Source organism: Paroedura picta, chromosome 6 (assembly GCF_049243985.1).
Source record: "Paroedura picta isolate Pp20150507F chromosome 6, Ppicta_v3.0, whole genome shotgun sequence".
Classification (NCBI taxonomy): Eukaryota; Metazoa; Chordata; class Lepidosauria; order Squamata; family Gekkonidae; genus Paroedura; species Paroedura picta.
This window is the reverse complement of record NC_135374.1, coordinates 123715581-123741923: the sequence shown is the minus strand read 5'-3', so window position 1 is coordinate 123741923 and position 26343 is coordinate 123715581. Positions and strand designations below refer to the sequence as shown.

The 26343-nt window shown below is 46.7% G+C and overlaps 1 protein-coding gene across 2 annotated transcripts in view; it reads left to right on the top strand.

The window, feature by feature from the left end:
* NAA16 (N-alpha-acetyltransferase 16, NatA auxiliary subunit) overlaps positions 1 to 26343 on the top strand; it is a 73209-nt gene that overhangs the window by 34045 nt on the left and 12821 nt on the right. Inside the window, exons 8-12 of one of the 2 annotated variants that reach the window (XM_077344089.1) lie at positions 100 to 195; positions 2494 to 2600; positions 18969 to 19041; positions 19166 to 19335; positions 20737 to 20889. In XM_077344089.1, the coding sequence (XP_077200204.1) occupies positions 100 to 195; positions 2494 to 2600; positions 18969 to 19041; positions 19166 to 19335; positions 20737 to 20889 (599 nt within the window). The remainder of the gene's footprint in view (positions 1 to 99; positions 196 to 2493; positions 2601 to 18968; positions 19042 to 19165; positions 19336 to 20736; positions 20890 to 26343) is intronic. The other variant, XM_077344090.1, reaches the window with a different exon arrangement.

Below are 26343 nucleotides of genomic sequence, written 5' to 3'. Positions count from 1 at the left end.
CTGGCCTGTGGCCTGTCATCACCATTGTTTTATTTTGTTATGATAAAAGATCCTTCATAGACACAAATTCCAGTTTTTGAACTTATTATTCACCGTTAGGTACTTTAGAAGACAGGCTAAAAGTGTATGAAGAAATAAACAAGCGGCATCCAAGAGCAGTTTCACCTAGAAGATTACCTTTAAACTTTGTCACAGGTAATATTTCATATTTCTTTACCTCCACTTGAACCTTACTTAGAAAGATGATGATTTAGTCTTCTAGAAAAGACCGGTAGCCTGTTTCTGAGCCTGGCTGGTGCAGACGAAACCTTCAATATTCCAGTAGGAACCCCATACTGTGTCCCAATTACTGCGTCCTGATTAGTGTCCAGCTATACCTGAGGAGACCTGGGTCAAATCCCCTCTTACCCATGAAGTCCACCAGGGAACCTTCAACGAGGCACTCTGCTTAGCCTGGTGTACTCAGGAGGATAATATGGAGGGGCAGGAGAACTGTGTATGCTGAACCAAGCCTGGAGGAAGGACAGGATAATAAGAATGTAATATTTAGATATATACGGATCAGATAGACTGTAAACCACTAAAACCCCCAACTACCTGAGCTCCAAAAGTGATGGAAATGGCTTCTTTTTGATGGATTCTTTTATCCTAGAGTCACCTCCCATTTTCTGAACTAATTTCTCATCCTTCTCTCACTCTGTCTACCTCATGAACTTTGGAATCTTCATCCCCAAAGTCATATCCTAAGTGTCCTTCCTCACTAAATGTGGCTCATTTCTACCTCACGCCTCCATATCACAAACATCACATCTCTTTCCTAGCAGGTGCCGCTTTTTGGTGTGTGGGGAGGGAACTTGACCTCCCTGTTGAAAAACCTTGAGGCAATTGGGGGGGGGGTAGGAGGGATAAGAAGAACGTTGCCATTCATTAGATTAGATTTATTGAAATATGGTTCCAAGCCAGCTACAAAACGCACGCAAGTTACAAAAACATAGTCATGGCAACGTGCAAATGACCAACAAGAATAACATGTAAAATCAAACATTTAAAACATTATGAAACTATTAAAACAGGATTACCTAAGGCAAATTTTCAATAGCATAGTTTTGCTGCTATAGCCGTTTCTTTTGTGACCTTGTTTTGTGTCAGTCAAGGTGTGACCCCAGAATAATTTCTGCATTTCTTAAATAACTAAAGCCTGAAAAGAATCCTATTTGAAAAAGGTTATCTGTGCTGAAAAAACACTATCACAGAAATGAGTAGTGTTTCTTGAAAAGAAAAATATTGAACTGCTGTAACTGCCTTTTCATAATGCCATGTCTAAAATTTGGCTAGATGAAATGCCCATCCAGGTAGATCCATCCAGCCTCATGAAACCCCCTTTTAATGACTGTTGTTCTAAAGGGGGAACTTGTGAGGAAGATCTGATGGGTTCTGTCCATAAATGTCCTCGGATAACATCAGGGCTCTTATGCTAATAAATAAATGAAATTCTTATAGCTAACTTTTGTTTCAAGAAACAGTAGAAGTCTCCAGCTTGAATAGGAAATCATGAACATTTGCACGGATGGTTCTTGGTGTCCTAGGAATGCTTGCCCAAACTATTTTTCTTGCTTGTGACTGTTTTGTAATTACAAATACTGAGAAAAGGCTTGAAAGTTCTTCTCATTGGTTCACTTAGGGCTCAATTTTGGGGGTGACAGTTCAGGATCCCAGCCATACCCCCTCCCCCAGCCAAAGATAAGCAAGTTCTGCCCAGTTCACCCTGCTGTTCTTCTGCTTCCTTTCCCATGTATTCTGGGAGTTGTAGTCCTTAGAATGCCTTACACCAGTGGTCCCCAACCCCAACATGGATCAGTTGGTACCGGGCCGCAGCTCCTCCTCGTCCTCCTCCCTGGCTGTTGCCTTGGGGGCTGCCCTGCCACTCTGCCACTGGCTCACTTTTGGTGCTCTCCAGCGGCTGCCATGCTGGGGTTCCCCTCGGCAGGGCACTGCGCAGCTGCTGCTGTCAGCACCCCCCAGCGGGCGGCGGGAAGTCAGGGGTGGCAGCGGGAAAGCAAGTGGAGCAGGGGCTCAGGCGGTGGCAGCGATGTCCCTTGGCAAAAGATTACCCCCCTCCCCGGGCCTCAGTAAAATTGTCAAGTGTTGACCGGTCCCCGGTGATAACAAGGTTGGGGACCACTGCCTTACACTAATGAGAGGAGGAGACCCAATAGCAGGGGTAGTCAAACTGCGGCCCTCCAGATGTCCATGGACCACAATTCCCAGGAGCCCCCTGCCAGCATTCGCTGGCAGGGGGCTCATAGGAATTGTAGTCCATGGACATCTGGAGGGCCGCAGTTTGACTACCCCTGCCCAATAGTATTAAGTCCAGCGTCTAACTTGACACTGCTTTTTAGTGCCTTCCAGTTCTTAGTGGTTAGGTAAGCATGAGCCCAATCAGTAATACACATTAAGTCATTGCGGTATAACCAAGCACCCTTTTTTTTGTAGGTGAAAAATTTAGAGAACTAATGGATAAGTGGCTGAGGATTAACTTCAGTAAAGGCTGTCCACCCTTGTTTACCACTCTGAAATCTTTATATTACAATACAGAAAAGGTAATGATTTAACTTTTGTATCGTCTATGTATATTTTTGCATGTATCTGCTGCTGTCTTAATTGATGGTGGTTGTCCTCATGGGCTGAAGAATGTTCATCAGGCTTCGCTCGACTTGTTCTGGTTGTAATTTGGAGTACACCAGATGGCTTCACCATTAAAAGTGGAGGTATTCTGGTCCTGATGCAGAGGGAGTTTTCACTCTCGGAAGCTCATGCCTTGCAAACTGTGTGGGTCTCCAGGGTGCTCCTGGACTCTGCCGCTCTTTGGGAGTCCATGTCTGGCCTCTGTTCTCCCAAGGACTGAGCCTGCCCTGCAGGCCCTTCCGAATGCTTCACAGACTTAGCCAGTTTTGTTGCAAGGATCGCATTAGCAGGCCCTCCAAAAATGTTTGGTTCAGATTTGTTCCTTCCCTTGTTTCTCTTAGCTGGTTGTTTTCATGCAAAATTGTCCTAATCTTCCTTTATGAGTGACACGTTGTGCCTTAGCCAAACAACCCTAGAAAAGGGGAGAGATACTACTTTTCCTAGCTTGCATGCTCAAAGGGACCAGCTTTAAATATTGCTGTGGGGGGGGGGGGGTGACTGATGGACAGTATCTTTGCTAGGGTTTTTTAGGGGAGATGTGCAAAACCAGTTATTGTCCTCCTTGTTGGAAATTTACTAGCCAGGCTTTTTTCCCCCCTCTGGGCTTTGCTTTGGGAGAAATCGTTAGCTTCTGCCGCTGTGGACACGTTGGTGTTTCTTCGACTTAGATCCCAGGTTTGCAACTGCAGCCTGCCTTGGTTCATTTGGGGTTTAGGATTGCCTCTATTGCTTGGCTGCGTCATCAGGCGAAAGGAAGACTGCAACCAAATCCTCAGAAGGAAATTGAGACTTGAAAGGGCAGCCATGAAGGAACCAGAGAAGCATTTTAAGTGTAAGGATACGTTGTTGATGACCAATATCCAAGATAATTCATGCCTCATTGCTGTGTTTGGATGTGAGAGTTGAACAGTGAAGAAAACTCACAAGAGTAAAGTTAATGCATTTGAAATGTGGTTTTGGAGGAAGTGTTTTACATACACCCTGGACAGCCAAAAAGACAAAGAAGTAGGTCCTAGATAAAACCAAGCCTGAGTTCTTCCCAGGAGCTAAAATGACCAAACTGAGGCTATTGTAATTTGGTCACATCATGAGAAGACAAGACTCGCCAGAAAAGACAATAATGGTAGAAAAAGTTGAAGGCAGCAGCAGCAGCAGAAGATCCAACATGAGATGGATTGACTCAAGTCAAGGAGGCCACAGTCCTCAGTTTGCAAGACTGAACAAATCTGTCAACAATAGGACATTTGGGAGGTCATTAATCCATAGGGTGGACATAAGTTAGAAGTGACTTGACAGAATTTAACAGATACTCTCTCACTGGCTTCCATGCTTCCCTGTTGTATCTTTGTGTTTCCCTTTTTTCAATATGATAAATCCAGAAGTGAACCTGGCAAATGCAAATATAAGAAAAACAAACATATATTGTAGTGCTGAGTGTGCCTCTGCAGGTTATTAATGCTCCAGTGTCCAGCAGGGCTCAGTCTGTGTGTGGCAGATTCGGGTTCCCACTCTTCCTTCAGCTGTTGGTTACTCTCCTGATGGATACTTGGGATGTGATTCTCTCAGAATAGAATAATGGAATCATAGAGTTGGAAGGGACCTCCAGGGACATCTAGTTCAACCCCCTGCACAATGCCCAAGTGATCCCCAACACCAAAAATCTCCAGAATCCAGCCTGGCCTGGAGGGAATTCACCTTCCTCCCACAGTGGTGATCAGCAATTCCCTGGGTGTGCAAGGAAGGGCCCCAAGAGACAAACACTGGCACATCCCTTCCTGCCCACCCACTCACCATCTGCCTAAGTTCATACAATCAGCATTTCTGTCGGATGACTATCTAGCCTCTGCTTAAAAATTTCCAAAGAAGGAGAACCCACCACCTCCTGAGGAAGCCTATTTGGCTGAGGAACCATGTACCTTTGTCACTTTCACATCATCTTATAGGTTTTCATATGCGTCTTATAAGATGCATTACTTTGTCGCGTGTTTTCCTCCAATCTCACTCTAGCCGTCTCACTTCCTATTTCCTCTGCCGTAGCTCCTCTGTGTATCACGGAGCTGTCTTAGGTCAGAGGAAGAGAGGGTGTCAAGAAGTTTTGCATTGATGGCAGTTGACATCCAATTTTGCCAGTCTTTGGCCATCTCATCTAGCACACCACATGGAGGCTTCGGGTCCCGTAGAATATTCAGGAAACTATTAGGATCCAGAAGTCTCCATGAGCAGGCATAAATACGCCTGCCATCCACTGGTGGAGGAGGCAGGAGCTTGAGCCAGGCCTTCAGAGTATGGTGCTCTGACCATGGCACCAAATTATTGACTATCAGTTCCACCTCCAGCTCTGCACCAGAGATCAAATCCAGGGGGTTGCCTGCCTGATGGGTAGGACCAGAAACAAACTGTGAGAGCCCCAGGGTTGCCATGGATGACACGAGGTCCAGGCCTGAACCTGTGTCTCTGCATGGACATTGAAGTCTCCAAGGATAATAAGGCTTGAATACTGCAACACGAGGTAGCAACAGTTTCCAGCAGGCCCAGCAGGGCATCAGTCAGATGGCCATGCTCTCCACCGAGTCCCACCAGAGGCCAACACATTCAGTTCCTCGGATTGTTGATGGAGGCTCTAAGGAGAAAGTGACCCTGTCCCCTCCCCCACGCCCCGATTGATGGAGGACTGAGAAACTGGGGGAGCCAGTTCTTTTAAGGCAACAGTTTCTCTTCCTTAATCCAGGTCTTGATCATGCATGCCAGGTTCACCTCATACTCTGCAAAAATAGGACTGCAGAGTTGAAGTCTTCTTGTTGACTTCATTGCACAGCATCAGTGGGAGATGTGTTACAACTTTTAGCCAGCTTGTTGTTGTGGTTAAGAGATGCAGCTTCTAAGCTGGTGAGCCAGGTTTGTTTTCCCATTCCTCCTCCACATGCAGCCAGCTGGGTGACCTTGGGCTCGCTGCAGCACTGATAAAGCTGTTCTGATGGATCAGTAATCTCAGGGCTCTCTCAGCCTCACCCACCTCACAGGGTGTCTGTTGTTGGGAGAGGAAAGAGAAGGTGATTGTAAGCCACTTTGGGTAGAGAAAGGTGGCATATAAGAACCAGCTCTTCTTCTTCAATAATCTCAGGGCTCTCTCAGCCTCCCCTCCCTCATAGGGTGTTGAGGGGAGAGGAAAAAGAAGGTGAATGTAAGCTGCTTTGAGACTCCTTTGGGTAGAGAAAAGAACCAACTCTTCTTCTAGCCTCTCTACCTGTGTTTCTTGGCACAGAGGTTAGGAAGGGTGCGAGGCTGACCGTATCCTGCACCTTCAGAGGATCGAATGGCTTTGTGTGGGCTAATTGACCTGGACTTCCAATGCCCAATGAAGGACACAACAGGGAGATTCAGAAGCACACATAATTTCTTATAGAAATAAAAGTTAGTTAGTTAGTTAGTTAGTTAGTTAGTTAGTTAGTTAGTTAGTTAGTTAGTTAGTTTGTTTATTCATTCATTCATTCATTCATTCATTCATTCATCCATTCATCCATCCATCCATCCATCTATTATATTTATTTATTATATTTATTTATTTATTTATTATATTTATATACTGCCTTCCCCGGAGGCTCAGGGCGGCTAAAGAGATCCAAGAAGTCCACCCTATTCTTGGAACCCGTAACTTTGTATACAGCCAAGCAAGTGATCATGGGCATGGGCAGATCTCCTCTATGATTTAATTGTTCGGTGTCTTTTATGCCTGTTAGGGTATGTCTTCATCACGTGGGCCTAACTTCATCAAGTGGCCTTACGGCAGCCAATTTTTGGTTATTGGTTCTGCAGCAGGGACTTCCCAGGTTCTTGGGCTAGATCCTCAGCCTGGACAGCCTTCTCCTTGCCACCGGCCATCTGGTTTGGCCAGGGGCTTTGGTCCCTCTTGTTCCCATCCTGTGTTCTGTACAGGCTGCTGGTGCGTTTGACCCAGCAATAACTGGCTGTCGTTTGCCCTAGCAAAACCTGATTACTGAAGGGCGCATATTTTGCTCTCCTAAAAAAGGCGTTAGCCTTCCTATTAGCTTTGTTGGTATGTCCTTCGGTCCTCCTTAGGCATTATGCATATAATGTGGAATAACCTTTTGCTTCATTTTGTATTAACAAAGCTTCATAATAATGTTGTGCAGTAGGTCCTTTTCTCTGCAAGCTGAGATGTAAACATAATCCACAAATGTGGAATACATTGAATGAAACAGCAGAAGATTAATAACACAATGGTTATCCTAACTTGTAAGGCTTCTCTCAGACATCCCTCAAAATTAGGCATGCATCCAAAAAACCAGGTCCCAGAGGTCCAGCCCTCATTTTGCCCTTCCTGCTTATAGACCTTGATATTCCCGTAATTTTCTCTAAGGCATTGGCAACATTTCCTTCACTGATATAGAAACAATATTTTTCTCTTATTAATGCACACACTCCCGCTTGCTGGGAAGTTAAGACTTTTAACAACCATTGGCTTGTAGAACCACTTAAGATATTTAGGTTAATTCCTTCTGTAGGCTTATTAGTGCATCAACAGTGTCATTGAAACTCCCTCCTAATTCTTTTAACATATCTTTACAGCTGCTTTTTCTAACTCCCAACCAGGGCAAATAAGCCCTGACAAAAGCATGTTGTTTAGCCAGTGCGTTGTCTGTATATAGAATCCTAGAGTGGGAAGGGGCCATCTAGTCCCACCCGCTGCTCAATGCAGGATCAGCCTCAAGCATCCAGGAGAAGGATCTGTCCAGCCACTGCCTGAAGACCGCCAGTGAGGGGGAGCTCCCCACCTCCTTAGGCAGCCCATCCCACTGCTGAACTAGACTCCTAGAATCCTAGAGTGGGAAGGGGCCATACAGGCCATCCAGTCCCACCCCCTGCTCAACGCAGAATAAGCATCCAGGAGAAGGCTCTGTCCAGCCGCTGCTTGAAGATGGCCAGTGAGGGGGAGCTCCCCACCTCCTTAGGCAGCCCATCCCACTGCTGAACTAGACTCATAGAATCTTAGAATGGGAAAGTGCCATCCAGGCCATCTAGTCCACCCCTCCCCCCATGGGAAGGGGCCATGCAGGCCATCTAGTCCCACCCCCTGCTCAAGGCAGGATCAGCCTCAATCATCCAGAATAAGTATCTGTCCAGCAGCTGATTGAAAACAGCCAGTGAAGGGGACCCACCACCTCCTTGGGCAGCCCCTTCCACTGCTGAACTAGACTCCTAGAATGCTAGAGTGGGAAGGGGCCATGCAGGCCATCCAGTCCCACCCCCTGCTCAGTGCAAGATCAGCCTCAAGCATCCAGGATAACTATCTGTCCAGCAACTGCTTGAAGACTGCCAGTGAGTTAGCCTATGCACAAAACCTTTTTTTATCAGTTAGCACAAATATATATGCACAAATATTTCCAAGGTTAAAAGGTGAGATCTTTCTAAGGCTTGCATTTTCAATATTGGTGACACTAGATAACCAAAAGTGCATCTCCCTTTCCAATCAGGGGGCATTACTTTATATGCCACATTTCCAAAAATCTAGTACATACCTGATGCCTGGAAAAACAAAGACATCTGTTGTTGAGTGCTGTTTTGTGTCATTTTAGCCATGAGCCATTTCTTCCCCAAGTATCCTTCCCATTTATTTTATTTTTGGAGAGACTCCAGAGACAATTTGCTTTGACACAATCATGTTTTCCCCACATAAATCCATTTCCTTGTTTTATCCAGTAAATCCAGATTTAAGATTGGTCCATTAGATTACAATGTGAAGTTAAAGACACTGTGACCACATAGCTTTGATTTACTCCCTCCCCAATGACTCCCACCAAATCATGGAAGGGACTTCAAGGGTCATCTAGTCCGGGAGTCGTCAACCCCCAGTCCGTGGCCCGGTACTGGGCCACGAAGGCCTCAGTGATGGGCCGCCACACCTGCCTCTCCCCCCCCCCGCAGTGAGAAACTCACCAGGCCGTCAGAGAAGCGTCCTCCAAAGCAGCCGCTTCACTCGCAGCCCGGCTAGCTTTTTGCTGTGAGGGGGGCAAGGAGAGGCAGGCACAGCCGCCGGCACGCTGGCAGGCACAAACACATATGCGCGGAGCTTCCACGCATGCACTTTAGCGCCCTCTGGTGGTGAAAACGCGCATGCACGGCAGCTCAGCGCATGCGCGTTTTCGCCACCATGGGGTGCTAGCGCACATGCGCGGTGCCCGGGCCGCCGGCTCTTTGCCACCCCCAGAGGCGGTCCTCAACCTTTAAAAGGTTGAGGACCGCTAATCTAGTCAAACCCCATACAGAATGCAGGAAATGGCCACAAAAGCCAAGAACCTACACAGTCACTTCTGTCCACCTACTTACAGTCTGCATAAATGCACGGAATTAGCATTTCTGTCAGATGGCTATTTAGCCTCTGGTTAAAAACTTCTAAAGAAGAAAAACCCACCACCTCTTGAAGAACCCTGTTCCACTGAGAAACCGCTCTGTCAGGAACTTCTTCTGGATGTTTAGATGGAATTTCTTTTGAATTAATTTTATCCTATTGGTTCTGGTTCATCCCTCCGGGGCAAGAGTATTTGACTGGCAAATACTCCAGAAGATAGAGACAGAGTTCAACGAGATCTGAACACAATGGAAAAAAGGGCAAATGAGAACAAGATGCAATTTAATAAAGATAAATGTAAAGTTCTACATCTGGGTCCGAAAAATGAAAAGCATGCCTACTGGATGGGGGATACGCTTCTAGGTAGCACTGTGTGTGAACGAGACCTTGGGGTACTTGTGGATTGTAAACTAAACATGAGCAGGCAGTGTGATGCAGCAGTAAAAAAGGCGAATGCCATTTTGGGCTGTATCAACAGGGGCATCACATCAAAATCACAAGATGTCATAGTCCCATTGTATACGGCACTGGTCAGACCACACCTGGAGGTGTGCAGTTCTGGAAGCCTCACTTCAAGAAGGACGTAGATAAAATTGAAAGGGTACAGAGGAGAGCGACGAAGATGATCTGGGGCCAAGGGACCAAGCCCTATGAAGATAGGTTGAGGCACTTGGGAATGTTCAGCCTAGAGAAAAGGAGGTTGAGAGGGGATATGATAGCCCTAGAGGTGGGGCAGTTGTTGGGAAATTTGCATGGTGTGGGGAGGGTCCCAGTTGCTGGGTCAGGACTCCTGAGGCATTAGTGCTTTGTGCATGAATGTGCAGTCTTTGATGGAGCAGTTGCCTTCATCAGGAATTCTTTGATCTTTGGAAAAACCTGCTTTTTCTCCATTGCCCACTAGATGGCACCTGGTTCCCAAAAATTCCCTCATCTGCTTTTTTTTCCACCTGTGGTCTAGTACAGTGGTCCCCAACCCCTGGTTCGGAGACTGGCCCCAGTTCCGGCCCCGGTCTGTAGACCTGTCCCGGTTCGTAGATCAATCGGTACCGGGCCGCGGCTCCACCTCATCCTCCTCCCCTGCTGCTGCTTCAGGGGCTGCCCTGCCACTCTGCCGCCGGCTCACCTTTGGTGCTCTCCAGCAGCCGCCATGGCTGGGCCTCCCCCTCGGCATGGCACTGCGTAGCTGCTGCTGGCAGCGCCTCCCAGTGGGCAGCGGGAAGTCAGTGGCGCCGGAGGGAAAGCAAGTGGAGCAGGGGCTTAGATGGCGCCGACATCCCCCGACAAAAGACTGCCACCACCACCACCCCCAGGCCTCAGTAAAATTGTCAAGCGTTGACCAGTCCCCGGTGATAAAAAGGTTGGGGACCACTGGTCTAGCAGTTCCTCAGATGGCCTCTTTGCTCTGGCAACATTTGTCAAGATCTTTGAGAAAAGACATCCCCCCCCTCAATATTTCACTTTGGGTTTTGCTATTTATGCCTTTGTTTTGAGACCCAACAGCCAACTTCTTTCAGGAAATTTAGAAGTGAAACAGTCACTTGAATAATTTGTTCAAAGGTTGGACGTGTAAGAGTAGGCGTTTTGTACAGACCTTCAATAACCAGCTTTTTAATCCCCTTTTCCCTTCTAGGGACTCCCCTTCCTGAAGCTGCATTCGAATTGGGGTAGCTACATATTCAGCAGTTACGGTTCAAGAGTGTGGCAAACCCAGAAAGCAAAACTATAATCATGGGCATTGATGAAAATTCAAAGGGAACAGAGCTCTCTAAATCCTATTGAATTTGAATTGTAAGGGCAAAGAGGGATTCGCCAGTTATAAGCTGTGACTTCTTCAGATAGTAGCTCCTGAATCCACGAAACTATCAAATTCCTGCCCCTCCCAATCAATTTCACCAAATCAGTTTATTTCTCTTCTACCATCCGCAACTTTTCATAGTCATCTCTAGCAGCTCTTCTTTCTTTCAATCTGTGGCCTTCTCTCTTCCAGTGACCTTGTTGTATGCAAAGACAGCATGCAAGACACCAGGGATTTGCTTGAGGCCAGAACAAACTAGACCTTGGATTGGGGCCTCCCTCCACCCATCTCCGTTATTCCCACGACCGAACTAGAATCAGAACACATCTAGACCGTTGGAGAAATAGTCCAAATGCCGCCCTGCAGAATCATCTGCAAATTCAGCAGCTTTAATTATTTTAGTTGTGAATTTGATTTTAGTTGTGATTTTATATGCCATGTTGTAAACTGCCCTGAGCCTGCTTATGGGGAAGGGTGGTCTATAAAGGCAATGATAAATAAATATAAATACAATTAAATAAGTACCAGCTCTTGATGAGGTCCAACGGACACCTGTGACTTCCACCAGAAGTTTGGGCATGATCCTGAACTACTCCTTGTCAGTGGAGGCCCAGATCACAAATGTTGCTCGCCTGGCAATTTTCTATCTATACGACAACTAGCTCCCTACCTCTCGACACCCAGCCTAGTCATGGTGATCCTCTAGTCACCCCCAGGCTAGACTTCTGCAACTTGCTGTACACAGGGCTTCCCTTGAGACTAACCTGGAAACTCCAACCTATACAAAATGTAGCTGCACGAGTCTTACAGGGATCCAGTGGAAGGGAGCACATGACACCAGTGCTTGCCCAAATGCATTGGCTCCGGATTGGAGGCTGGATGAGATTCAAGGTTTTGGTCCTGACCTTCAAAGTAAACCGCCTAGAACCAGCATAACTGCAGGCCACCTCTCCCCCATGGAACATTGCGGTTGGCTGACCAAGCTCTGCTCAGGGTCCCTGGCCCCAAGAGAGGAGGCTGGCTGCTCTGCTGACTGAGATCAGTTCTGCGGGGCCCATAAGACAGAGCTATTCCACCAGATCAGCAATTGAGGCTGGGAACATCACACCAAACAGGCTGGCTCCCTGGGAAACATCTGAGTGAAGATGGGAGATTCTCCACCGACAGGACGAGATTCAATCAGGCAGATATATCTTTAACTGCTCCTGCGGAGTGGATTAAATAAAGCCCTAAGGGCTATTGAGGAAGAGTTAGGGTGGGCTCTGTCCGTGATAAAAACTCTTTAAGGGCGAATCAGGAGCCGCGAAGCCACTCTTGCCCCAAGCGGCCGATGGGGAGGCGCGCGAAGCTTGGCACGGCCTCGCCTACCAGGGGACTCCTTCCCATTGCCCTCGGGAAAGGAGCAGGGACGCTGCGTCGAAGAAAACCCACCCAGCCACACACTCCGACACCCACCCGCTAACCCCCCCAAACCCTCCCCAGACCCCTGCCCAACCTCCCGACTTGTCCCCGCGCTTCCGACCCATACCAACTCACCATTCCCCCGGCCGCTCCCTGCTCCGTGCTCACCTTCTGCCGGTCCTCCTGCTCCCTGTCCCTCTCTTCCCTTTGCCCTGCTAGCGACGCTGCCAGCCAGTGTGGCATGCACACCGGCCGGCAGGCCACGCGAATGAACCAGGCTCACGTGCATGCCTGGTTGCTCAGCCCGATGCCCCGCCCGCGCCCCCCAGCTGCAGCACCCATGCCCGGACTCCCGAGCATGCGTGCTTCCCTTCCCCGTTGCCCGCACCACCCAACCACCACGTCGCGCTGCTTACCTGCCTGTTCCCACCAGCTGCCCAGCGAGCTCACAGGCACGGGGGCCTGGACCTATGCCCGCACTCTGCCCATTTTTAGAAATGGCCTTTTTTTTCTAGTATATATATAAGGTGTAAATTTACTTAACTGTTTTAACTAACTAAAACTTGTGTGCTTTTAACCTTATTTATGATTGTATTTTTATCACTTTACATTTCACTCCCTGAGCCTCATGGGAAGGGCAGGTTATAAAAATAAAGTTGTCCTCATTGTTACTGTTATAATGACTGCCCAGGGAACCCCACTTTCACGTTTCACGTATTTGCCTGCCTCACCCTCAGGGAGGGGTGGGGCTGGAGGAGGTGACAGCCAGCCAGTGCCGGGGTGACTGAGCTTGATGGGTGGGGCAGCCCCCCTCTCTCAGAATATCCCAATCTATAACCTCACCCATCGGATCGGCATAACCAGTGGACTCTACTACCTCAACCTTTGCCTTAACAAATATTTGGCCTGCAGTTTACATTTTTGCAGCAGCATCTGCACTTGCTTATCGCAATTTCCACAGTCTGTCAGTAAATCAACGTAATCCATTCATCATACTTTCCTTTTACAAAAAATGACACAAGTCATGTGAAATATTAAAATTTACGTTCCCTCAGCTAGCCAGGATTCATTGACTAGAGAATAGAAAAGCCAATCTAAAGTACAGTCATGAATCAAGCAAGACAGAAGATGATCTAAAGAATTCTCAGTTATAACTTTTCAGTTCTCAACCAGATACTGGCAGGGGCTCAAAGACCTTCCGCATTTGTTCGGCTTAGCTCCCATTGTGAGCACTGGGATGTGCAGCCTTTCTCATTGTGGAGTTCTTTTGCCTAACTTACCCCTGTACTTAAATAACCAAAAAAAAAAGGAGGAAGAAGAAGAAGGAAGAAGAAGGAGGAAGAAGAAGAAGAAGAATAAATCAACTGCAGTTACTAGTTCCCAAGCCATTTCCAACTCTTCAGTCAAAGTCGTGGGGCACCAAGCTAGGATCCAAATGATCTGAGAAAGGTACATGGTCACCACCATTGCCACAGCACAGCCTTCCCTCCTTTTAACCTTGAGCTGAAGCTTCATGCTTTGACTTTGTGGCAGTCATTCCACAATAGGGCATTTGTGCAAGGATCAGGTCCGCTAAATGAATTCTGCATTTACTTCAAACAAGATTTGTCATTAAAAGAGAGGGCTATTTTTGCACATGCCCAATAATGTTACAACATAGATGTATTGTCAAAAATAAAGCACACTTTGCAAGGGTGAAAGGCTGACTTACATTCACTCCTCACCGAGGGAACTGCATTTCCATTAGGGTAACAATGGAGCGGATTCTGCAAGGCAAGTTCTCCCTGCAGGATTGACTCCATCACAGGCTGTATTGAGCAGACTGGCTGCTTGTTCAATAAATGGAGGGAAGGACAGACCTCTAAAGAAGAGTATCTGCAAGTTATTAGGCCAAAGGTGGGAGTGAGCTGAGACTGGCCAGGGAAGCACACTGTGAGAAGAAAAACTTTTCCCGTCATGTGAGGAGCAAATGTAAGGGAAAGGAGGCAACAGGTGAAGATGGAGAGACGCTGACAGAAGACCAAGTCGAAAGGCTCAGTACCTATTTTCGCCTGCTTTTTCTCGAAAAATATGGACACCTCCAGGGATGGCAGTAGGCAAGATGTAGCACCCGGGTAGCAGGCTGACATGAACAGAGACGTTATCAAGAGGCACCTGGCTGCACTGGATGAGTTCAAATCCCCTGAGCGAGATGATGTAGACCCAAGGGTACTCAAAGAACTTTCTAGAGAGTTTGCAGAATCTTGTCCATTATCTTCGGAATCTCTTGGAGGACTGGAGTTGTGCCAGAAGACTAGAGAAGAGTGAATGTTATCCCAATCTTCAAAAAAGAGCTGGGAAACTATAGGTCAGTGAGTCTTACCTCAATTGCAGGGAAAATAATGGAGCAGATTTTAAAGAGGGCATTCTGCAAACATCTGAAAGACAACTTGGTGATCTGGGGAAGTCAGCACAGGTCCTGCCAGACCAACTTTGTTTCCTTCATTGACCAAGTGATGGGCTTACTAGATCATGAAAACTCAGTTGATGTTGTTTACCTGGATTTCAGTAAGGCTTTTTGACAAGATCTCCCATGGTGGTCTGAAGTAAACTGGAGGACTTCAGACAGGATTTTTAGATAGTTAAAGGTAAAGGTAAAGGTATCCCCTGTGCAAGCACCGAGTCATGTCTGACCCTTGGGGTGACGCCCTCCAGCGTTTTCATGGCAGACTCAATACGGGGTGGTTTGCCAGTGCCTTCCCCAGTCATTACCGTTTACCCCCCAGCAAGCTGGGTGCTCATTTTACCGACCTCGGAAGGATGGAAGGCTGAGTCAACCTTGAGCTGGCTGCTGGGATTGAACTCCCAGCCTTATGGGCAAAGCTGTCAGACGGCTGCCTTACCACTCTGCGCCACAAGAGGCTCATTTTAGATAGTTAGTGGATAGGAAACTGGGTAGAAAACGGTATCCAAAGAGTAGTTGTCAGTAGTTGTCACTGGATTGGAGGGAGGTGAGTACTGGGGTGCCAGGAGGCCCTGCTCTGTGCTAGTTCAAGGAGGTGGCAGGTGACAGTGGGTGAGCGATGGGGTTGTGAGTGTCCTACAAAGTGCAGAGGGTTTGACTAGTTGACCCAGGAGATCCCTTCCAACTCTATTATTCTATGATTCTAGGCTGTGACCCTGTGAGCTTAGAGGCTCCTCCTTGCCTTTGGTGCAAGAAGAAGGGGGACATACAAATATAAATAAATAAAATAAAATCCAAAGAGCTCTTGTCTTGTGGCTCCTATCCTGGGGATTTGTCTGGGGATCACCCTAGCTTCTTTATCCTTAAAATAAATATTTTAGAGGGAAGGAATCTATTTTTGCAAGACAATAATGGATATTATTGGGCCAGTATCCAGTCACTTGCAAGGAGTGTGCCATGTTTGTTGTTCTCCCTGATGACAAGATGGACATGGGAACTCAGGAATAGACTTCAAGCCCTTGCAGAGAAGATGGAAGCAGCAACAAGGGCAGAGAAGGAACCAAAACAAATTCAAAAATGGAGTGAAGAGAACCAAAAGAAATGGCATTAGAGGGAAATGGAAAGTGTTGGTCATTGGTGACTCTCTGCTGAGGGGTCTGGAATGACAAGTGACTAGGCCTGACCCCCCTAGTCCAACAGGTGTGTCTCTTGCCAGGGGTAAAGATTAAAGATATTATGGACCAGATGCCAAAACTGATGAAACCTATGGATCACTCCCCATTTGTGGTGGTCCACATGGAAAGGAATGGCATGACCATGAACAACTGTGCCCGTATTAAGGCAACAAAGGTCTTGGGAGGCAGCTGAAACAAATGGGGCACAAGTGGCTTTCTCTTCAGCCCTGCCTGTTCGGGGAAGAGAAACCAGTCAGGAGCTGAAGATAATGGAAGTGAAACACTGATTGCGTTGGTGGTGCCGGCAGGTGGGATTTGGATTCTGGGACCACAAGATAGAAGAAGGCCTGGTAGCACAGGATGGACTTTGCTTATCCAAGTTGGGGAAGAATGTGTTTGGATGGAACCTGGGGAGATTAATCAAGAGAGCTTTAAACTGAAGCCTCGAGGGAAGGAGATGTCCAACGTAGGAATTCTACTGTGGGAGAGTAAATAGTAGTGGCCTGCCTGGGAAGGACGGGTCAAATAGAACCCAGGGGAAGGGGCTTCAGGTGCCTCTACCAACGGCCAAAGCATGGTCAGTAAAGAAAGACCTTGAGCTTCTCATGCAGCAGGAGAGATATTATTTAGTAGACATTACAGAGACTTGGTGGAATGATTCCCATGACTGGAATGCAGAAGTGGATGGATATGAGTAGGTCTAAAAACCCCCAAAAAGATTGGAGAGGAAGTGGAGTGGGGAAGAGAGGGCTTGTCTGTCAAGAAATACTACAGGAGGAGAGTACCTGGGTGAAGCTAAGAGAGGGAAAAACAAAGAGTGCAGTGTTTGGCATCTGCTACAGACCACCTGATCAGGATGAAGATGTGGATGCTGCCCTCCTGGAGACCCAGCCCTATGAGGGATGGCTGAGGGACATCATCATAGAATCATAGAGTTAGAAGGGGCCATACAGGCCATCCAGTCCAACCCCCTGCTCAACGCAGGATCAGCCCAAAGCATCCTAAAGCATCCAAGAAAATTGTGTATCCAACCTTTGCTTGAAGACTGCCAGTGAGGGGGAGCTCACCACCTCCTTAGGCAGCCTATTCCATAATTGAAAGGTTGTCAGAGGGAAAAGTTCCTGTTGGCAGCAGAGGATAGAGCTGCAGTAATGGTTTTAAACTACGTGTAGAACTGTGAAAAATATTTCACAGAGTAGTTCAACAGTGGAATGGGCTGTGTAAGGAGATGTTGAGGTCACCCTCGCTGGCATTCTTGAAGCAGCAGCTGGACAGAGACTTATCCTGGATGCTTTAGTCTGATCCTGCATATAGCGGGTTGGAATAGATTGCCTGGATGGCCCCTTCCAGCTCTATGGTTCTATGATTCTATGTCATGATTGCTATCTTTAAGTATTTGAAAGGCTGTAACTTGGTGGAGGCCAGGGAGTGGTTCCTGTGGGCAGCAGAGGCTAGGACCCATAGTCATGGGTTCTACATGTAGAACAGTATCAGCTAGATGTCAGGGGAGAAAATTCATAGAGTAGTTCAGCAGAGGAAACAGCTGCCTAAGGAGATGGTAAGCTTCCCCTCACTGGATAAATCCTTATCCTGGATGCTTTAGGCTGATTCTGTGGGTGTTTCCGCACAAGGACCAATGTTGCCAATTGGTCCCACAAAGTGGAAACGCTATTTTTAAAAGTGCAATCTCGGCGTTACGCATACCTGCTTTTTTAGTGGAATCCAGTAGCCTTTCATTCGTTTCCCACAGGTTTCCGGTCTTGCAAAAATCTCTAGACAGGAAGAAATTTTTTCAGTGCTTTGTTCCGCCCCTGGCCATCAATCAAACGAACAGCCAATGGGCGGTTGTTATCATGCTCCGGGAAAGCCCCTTTCCTGCATGGGCATGATTTTCGGCCAAAAATAAAGGGAACTTGCAAACGCGGCTGTGTTGTGCTTGGGGACTTAGGGGAGCTTTAAAGCACTTCTGTGGAGGGACTGTAGCCGGAGAAGCCTCGCTGGGTCAATGAAGGCTCACGGGTTCATTGCTTTCTGCTCGCTCCGAGAAAAAAAAAATGGCGATCGCTTCGCCGGAAGTTCGGAGGAGAGAGCCAGGGGGAGGGACTTTGTTGGAACAACAATGGGAACACACAAGTCTTTTTCACTAGTGTTGCAGATTGTTTGCAACAGTGTAGCGTTTTTCGGAGGGTGAATCCACTTTTCCCGATTTTCCTTTAAGCGCTACAACGAATCGCTTTTTGCGGGACTGTTTCAGGAGTGTGGCAGATTGTGTGCGATGTCTTGCAAATTAGTAGCGTTTACAATTTGCAAGCCTTCTGCTACCTTAAAGTCGTGCGGAATGGCCCTGTATATCCCCTTCTGACTCTGTGGTTCTGTGATTCTATTCTAGTACTGTAGAGTTGATTAGAGCAAGGGCACGCTATCCTGTTAAATGCTCCTCCGTTGTCCTTGTGCATAGCTTCTGTGAAGTTTAATGAGGGCCATTATTCCAATTGCTTAACTCATAGTAAAGACACACAGTCCCCTGTAGAGCTCAGTTTGGCTGAAATGTTTGGTAATGTATATTCTGGAAGATATGAGGATATCTTTGTCGGTAGGGTGTGCTAGTTGCTGGAGATATCCATTCAAAGGTTCTGGCTGCTTATATCTCTTTGAAACTTTAAATGATCTGTATATGTTTGGTGGCACACCCATCTAGCTCTAGCAGGTTGGGGCTATGGGAGGGGTCCTGGCTCAGTGATAGAGCATCTGCTTTACATGCAGAATGTCCATGGTTCAATCCCTGACATTTGTAGTTAAAAGGACCAGGCCATAGGTGATGGACAAGACCTCTAAACAGAGACCCCAGTCTGATTAGATGGTACCAATCTTGGTGGACCGATGGTCTGATTTGGTATAAGGTAGCTTCAGGTGAATTTCCCTGCTATATGGCCACTTCTGCCTTCTGGTCCTTGTGAAGCTGTTTTTTCCTCAGCTAAACTGAAGTGATGTATTAAGTTACAATTAATGCTGTACATTAATGTCTATGATAAGTACACACTACATTTAGATAATGTGATTTAAAAAACCTTTTTAATACAAACTTGGCTAACTATTTTATAGGTTTCTACAATCCAAGAACTTGTTACTGGTTATGAAGCTTCTCTGAAGACCTGTGACTTGTTTAGTCCATCTGGTAGGTTTGAGTGTTCTTGTGTTCTTGCCCCTGGAATGTGATTTTAATTAATTAACCTTTGAACCAGTCTTCCTTAGCTTGCTGTTTACTAATTCAGTGTTGGGGGTATGTTTTTTCTTCACAGAAAACGGAGAGCGGGAGCCCCCGACGACTCTCCTGTGGGTCCGCTATTTCCTTGCACAGCACTTTGATAAGCTGGGTCAGTTTTCGGTGGCCTTGGATTACATTAACTTCGCCATTGCCAGCACGCCAACATTAATAGAGCTGTTTTATCTAAAAGCCAAAATTTACAAGGTAACAGTGTCTTAAATTGGACAAATTTAGAATATTTGATCAGCTTATGGGTCTTTCACAGGAACTGACTTGATTGTGTTGTTCATATGGCCATTCAGCTCGTCTGTCTGCCCGTCATCTGTCTGTCTGTCTGTCTATCTAAGATTTCTAGCCCACCCCTCTCCAAAATTGCTGTGTTGGTGGGGGGTCGTGGGGGCGGGAGAGTTGAGAACCACTGCCTTCAGAGACACAGAAAACTTATGCAATGCCCCCAATTCTCCACAGTTCCCAATGCCATTCAAACCAATTGCAAAGATGATCTGACTCCAATGGTAACAAGAGAAAGAAATTTTATTTGCAAAAATAAGACCTGACATGACATATTAATTTATTTTATATTTATTTATAATTCAGCTTGTATCCCACCACTGCTATGAAGTGGCTCATGGCAGCTAACCATGTATGAGACCCCACATTAAAACCCACCATAAAACCCCTTACATCTAAAGACATAACCAATTCAAGACATCGGCAACTGACCCTCCCTCCCCCAGCTCATACAGATGGGTTACCCCTCATAGAGGGGTTAAAGGGGAGCTGCACCAATCTAATTTGCTCAAGTGGGGGGTGCCCAGATTTTAACTACCCTGGCCTCAACCACAGGCCTAGTGGAAGAGCTCCATCTTTCAGGCCCTCTGGAACTATGAAAGCTACATTAGGGCCCTCAGCTCATATGGAAGCTCATTCCACCAGGTTGGGGCAGGACAGAGGCCGAGGGCAGGCAAACTTCCCTCAGGCCAGGGACAACCAGTAGATTAGCTCCGGCAGAGCAAAGGGCTCTATGAGGGGCATAAGCAGGCAAGCGGCCCTGACTGCAGATGACCTTAAAGGTTAGTACCAAAACCTTGAACCTGATCTGGGCCGCAACCAGCAACCAATGCAGCTACCTCAGCACAGGCTGGATATGGGCTCTCCAAGATGTACCAGTGAGGACCCCAGCAACTTTATTTTGAACTAGTTGCAATTTCCAGGTCAGAGACAAGGGTAAGCCCGCATAGAGTGAGTTTCAGAATTCCTATCTGAAGGTGACCATTGCATGAATCACTGCAGCCGGGTGTTCCATGGATACGTAGGGCATCTTTTTCAGTGAGGTTTTGGTACTCTCTTGTCACCAATAAATAGCTGAACCAAATCCAGTGCCTCCATGTTCCTGGACCCACAGGTCCAACAGTCTCCCTGCTTTGCTTCCTTACATTTGCTATAATAGTATTTTTCCCATTAATGTTACATGTGGTGGCGCATACATTGGATTAAACTTTTTAGTTCCTCCTATTTTGAAAAAGGACATATTCTTGCCACTTATTTTACCATTCTCAATTTACATAATGCATCTGAATTTAATTAAAGCTTTTTCTTTAACAGCATGTTGGCAATCTGATTGAGGCTGCCAGATGGATGGACGAAGCACAGTCCTTGGACACAGCAGACAGATTCATCAACTCCAAGTGCGCAAAGTACATGTTACGAGCAAATATGGTGAAAGAGGCGGAGGAAATGTGTTCCAAGTTCACAAGGGTAGGAAATGGGGGGTTGAATGGAGGTTTGTAATGAATTTATTTTGAAAATTGCATCTGCCTGATTCAGAATTTTCTTATAAAAATTCTGCTTGGCTGTTGGTGACAGATTTGGTGATCACTTCAAAGAAAACTTCACTCTCCCCCTGGGGTGAGGACATCTTGTTATGTGAGTTTCCACTGCAGGATCAAGGGAGGCAGGAACTTCTTCCAGCCACTAGGTGGAGCTCACCAGACTTCCTCAGTTTGGTTTGTGCCTCGGAAGGGAGCGCAGGGAGCTTTGGATTAGCGATTAAAATCTTTCAACTGCATTTCTACTATTTCTCTCTAATTTCCCTCCTGCCCTACTTGATTCCGTCCATACCTCCCTTTCCTTAAAAAAAAACAAACCCTCATTTCTTTTGCACCTCTGCTTTGGGAATGAATGCTGTTAAAGGCTTAGTCATCCCCCAACGGCCCTTGGATGTCCGAGTTGCTCAAAAGGACGCCAAACGGTGCAAGACGGAGAGAGACGCATGGGAAAAGGCTTGGGACAAGAAATACGGTGGTCATTTTGAAGAGCCACTATTATGTGGGTTAAGAAAATTACCCAAATAACTCCAGACCCTGATAAGAGGATTATTGAGGTGATGAAAAGAGTGTTTAAAGCTGCTGGCTTTTGAACTGATGCAACCCTGGATGTCTTGATCTTCAATGCCAGAGCTATGGCAACAGCAGCTAAAAGAACCGTGTGGCAGTGGGCGTGGCAGGCAGATACAAGGGCCAAATCTATGGCTATAGCTTACTCATTCCATGGTTCCAAACTCTTTGGGGAATCCCTATAGAAGGTACTAGTGGAAATAAGAGACAAAAAACAAGTGATGCTCAGAATGCTTAGGAGAACAGACAGCTGGGAGCTCATATCGCTCATACAATCCATCCTATGGACAGAGACAGGACTGCCGCCAATCCTGGCCTCCTGCAAACAGGCCTTTCGATGAGGCTATGCCAGTAGATTCCAATGGAGCAACCCTCTCAAACCTAACAGAGAGGGAAAGCCCAATAAGATGCGACTCGCAACCTCCAATGGGAGGAAGGCTAGCCTTATTCAAAGATGTTTGGCACAACAGTCAACTGACTGCTGGCCATTAGAGGTCATAAAACAAGGCTACACAATCAAATGTGTAAGTCTCCCACCAAACAAGTTCATACAATCTCCATGCCCAAAAGCAAAACTGGAGAGAACACCTGCTATTCAACACCTGCTAGAGATTCGAGCAATAGAACAGGCCCCACAGTCAGAAGAGAGGATAGGGGTCTACTCCGTCTTCTTCACTGTCCCGAAGGCAAATGGAGACTGGAGGGTGGTCTTGGACTTCAAATTCCTCAACATCTACATAGAGCTGAGACATTTCAGAATAGAGACATTAAAATCAATCTCCAAAGCTTTTCAAAAAGAGGAATATCTAACATACATGAGCCTTACAGAATCATACCTCTGTGTGCCAATTCTGGGAGCACATTAAAAATACCTCCACTTTTGCGTAGACAAACACCATTACCAATCCAGAGTACTATCCTTTGGTCTCTCTGCGGCTCCGAGAGTGTTCTCGTAGATATTGATTGCACCAGTATCTCTCCTCAGAAGGCAAGGATTACACATTCATCCTTACTTGAACAATTTGCTACTCAGCGCAGTGTCCCTGGAACAGGCTATGAACCAGTAGCAATGGAAACCTTGCAAAAATTCAGCTTTTTAATTAATGTACAAAAGAGCTCCTTTGCAGAATTTGGAGGTAAGGAGAGACATGAAGGTCACCTGTTTTTACATGATGGACAAGACGATCCAAAAGACCCAAGAACCTAGCCAGCCAGGTGGTCAAGAGCAAAAGCTCCAGCCTCATGTTGCTGACAAGTTTGATGGGAATGTTGATTGGGAACCTGAATATGGTGGCGTGGGGATGGGGATGACTCCCCTCAAGATCTTTACAAACATCCCTCGGTGTCTCCCAGAACGACATCTTGCACAGAAGGGACAGAGCCCTCTTGGTTCCCCTGGAGGTAAAGAAAAGTCTCACCTGGTGGTCAAAAGAAGAGAACCTAAGAAAGGAGAAGATGTTCAGCATTCAGATATTTATGGATGCCAGCATATCGGTCTAGGGGCCCCCCCTAGATGGAAGAACAGCACAGGGAAAATGGTCCCTCCAGGAATCTCACCTTCCAGTACTGGAAATGAGGGTGGTGTTTCATGCATTGCTCCAGTTCAAAGAATGAATAAAGCATCAACACCTGGATCAGAATGGACAACATTGCCACCAAGGCATATATAACCAACCAGGGAGGCTCAAATCCGCCAACCTGCACAAGGAACCCCTGAAATATTTCAATGGGCAGAAAGGAATCCACAGAACACATGCGGGGAAAAGGGAACATTTGGGTGGATTGCTTGAGCAGAACAACTATTTCATTGTCAGAGTGGCGCCTAAAACCAGAACTGTTCAGATGGACAGTAAACAACTTCAGAAGACCAGAGATAGACCTGTTCGCGACAGCGGACAACAGACATACCCAGAAGTTCATGTCAAGCTACTTCCATCTGGCAGCAGAAAACTCAGATGTATTAATGGCAACCTGGCCAAGGACCTTGGTGTATGCCTTGCCACCTTTTCCAGTACTGTTCCAGGTGCTAGCTTGAATAAAAAGCCTAAAGGCAGGGGCAATAGTAACCGCACCATCCTGGCCACAAAGACCATGGTTTTCAACCCGAATCCAATTGTCATCACAGACCACACTCAGGAAACCAGTACAAGCAAATATGCTGTCTCAGGGACCACTGTGGCATTCGGGGCCAGAAGCAAGAAGGGCTACAGCAGTGATGTGATCCACACCTGGATGCCCTCCCGCAGGCAGTCGACAAATAGAATCTACAACACAACATGAAAGTCATTCATTAGGTGGTGTAGACAGAAAAATGTGAACCACGTGGCACCTAAACTTAAGGATATTCTACAATGTCTCCAGGACAGTTTGACACAGAAATTGAGGAGACAGGTGGCGGCACTGCTGTCGGTATTACCAAACTTTAAAGGGAGACCTCTGTCTAAACACTCACCCATTATCAGGTTCTGAAAGGGGGCCCGACAGAACATCATTTCCCAACTTGGAATCTAACTAAGGTACTGACAGGACTGACACGGCCACCCTTTGAGCCAATAATGGAATCCTCCTTTAAACACTTAAGAATGAAGACAGTGTTCTTAGTCATGGTGACGTCAGCTAGGCGCATCTCAGAGCAAACAGCTCTTTCAATTAGGAAGGAGCTCTAAGGATGCTAAGAACAAGGTGTTGCTAAGAACCGATCCAACTCTCCATCTAAAGGTGCTATCGACTTTTCACCAGCACCAATACATCATTCTGTTATCTTTCTGTCCAAAGCCAATATGCCTGAAGGAGGTCATTTGGCACACTCTAGATCAGGGGTAGTCAAACTGCGGCCCTCCAGATGTCCATGGACTACAATTCCCAGGAGCCCCCTGCCAGCGAATGCTGGGATCTGGGAATTGTAGTCCATGGACATCTGGAGGGCCGCAGTTTGACTACCCCTGCTCTAGATGTTCAGAGAACCCTGAAGGCCTTCCTGATAAGAACAGAGAAGTTCAGGAAATCAGAATCACTTTTTGTATCTGTATCCAATCCAAGCAAAGGTGCTTAGATATCCATTGTGGCCGTAGGAAGATGTCTAAGAACAGCAATTGCGGAAGTATATAGCTCACAGAAATAGATCCCCCCCAGGGGGAATCACTGCCCACTCAGTTAGAAAAATAAAGTCCAATAGCACCTTTAATACCAACGAAGATTTATTCAAGGCATGAGCTTTCAAGTACTTGCACTCTTCCTCAGTAAGAGGTGCAGCTACATCAGCACCCATATTTGGCAGAGCCTCCATACAGGAAATTTGCAAAGCAGCCACATGGTCGAGCCCATCAATGTTCATTTGTCACTATAAAACTGAAGCCTTCAGCTCTGCAGAGGCAGCCTTTGGCCAATTAATCTACAACAAGTGTTTAGGACAGTTGATGATGGCCCACCCTAAGTGGGACACAGCTTTGGGAGGTCCCAACAAGATATCCTCACCGCAGAGGGAGAACAACCACTGGGTACCTACCTGGGACATAAAAGGACATCTTCATCCCTCCCTGCCTTTGTCACACAACAATTGAATTTTAAGAAACAAAGTATTTAGACGTACAAACATTTTAGGAGAAATGTTCTCTGTTATTCTCTGTACAAGTTCTTCTTGCATCATTGTAGAATATTCCGGTTCACCCTAAAGTTGTGGTTCAGTTATTAACAGGTTTTTGAGCCTGGTACAGTAATTACTGTGACAGTGGCTGAACTGAGGAAGTCAGGTGAGCTCCACCTAGTGGCTGGAAGAAGAACTTTGAAGTTCCTGCCTCCCTTGATCCGGTGGTGGAAACTCACCCAAGATGTCCTCTTATGCCCCCAGGGAGAAGGACCCTTCTTGGTAGGTATCCAACGGTCATTCTAGTATCAGTGTGACACAGACTAAGTATTCGTAGTGGCTAGTTCCTTGGTGCATAATACTTTTGTGTTCTGTTTTTCAGTTTTTAAAAATGCTAACAATGATGCCTTTATACAGGGTAGGTGGGAAAGAAAAAGAGGCAATGTACATCCATAAGAATAAATGGAATAAACTGTTTAAAAAATTGAGTTTTCCCTCAGTGGATGAGGGTATCCTGGTGAGGGTTGCTCCTCCTGCTCACCCTCTACGACCACATTGGTTATCACAGGTTTGGCATCCCTTATGATAGAGTAGTTTGGGCCCTAAGCTTGGGCCCTAACTACTCTTCAGCAGAGTCCAGAGGCCTTTCTGCTCTTTGAGATAAGAAGCAAGCTGGCCATCTTGTAAGATGGCAGACAGCGGCATGCTCAGCCCCTTTACATCAAAACATAAATTCTTCTGTGGATAAATGACCTTCATGAAATGTGAACTTCTGTGTCTCCAGGGGTGGCCTCAGGAGATGTGGTCAAAGTCACCTCCAGTGGCCCCACTCATGGCCTGTTGGGACCTTCAGATAGTCAGTTCAAAACCTTCCTCATTTGGATGGCAGGACCATCATCTCAGCCACAAGACAAAGCACAAAATGCACAGAGATCTCAAGTACAGTTGTTCCCTTTAGTGAAATGAGCAGGAAGGTCTCTCTCCTCCACCCCCATCACATTGGTTTTATGAGGACTGGTTGGTTAGTGAAATCCGAGATGGGTAGCTGTGTTAGTCAGTCTGCAGCAGTAGAAAACATTTAGGATGCTTAGGGCTGATCCTGCGTTTAGCAGGGGGTTGGACTAGATGGCTTGTATGGCCCCTTCCAACTCTATGATTCTATGATTCTAAAAGAGCACCTAAAGGTAGCACTTAGGGAGTCTAACAGAATTAATGGCAGGGGGTCACTCCTCA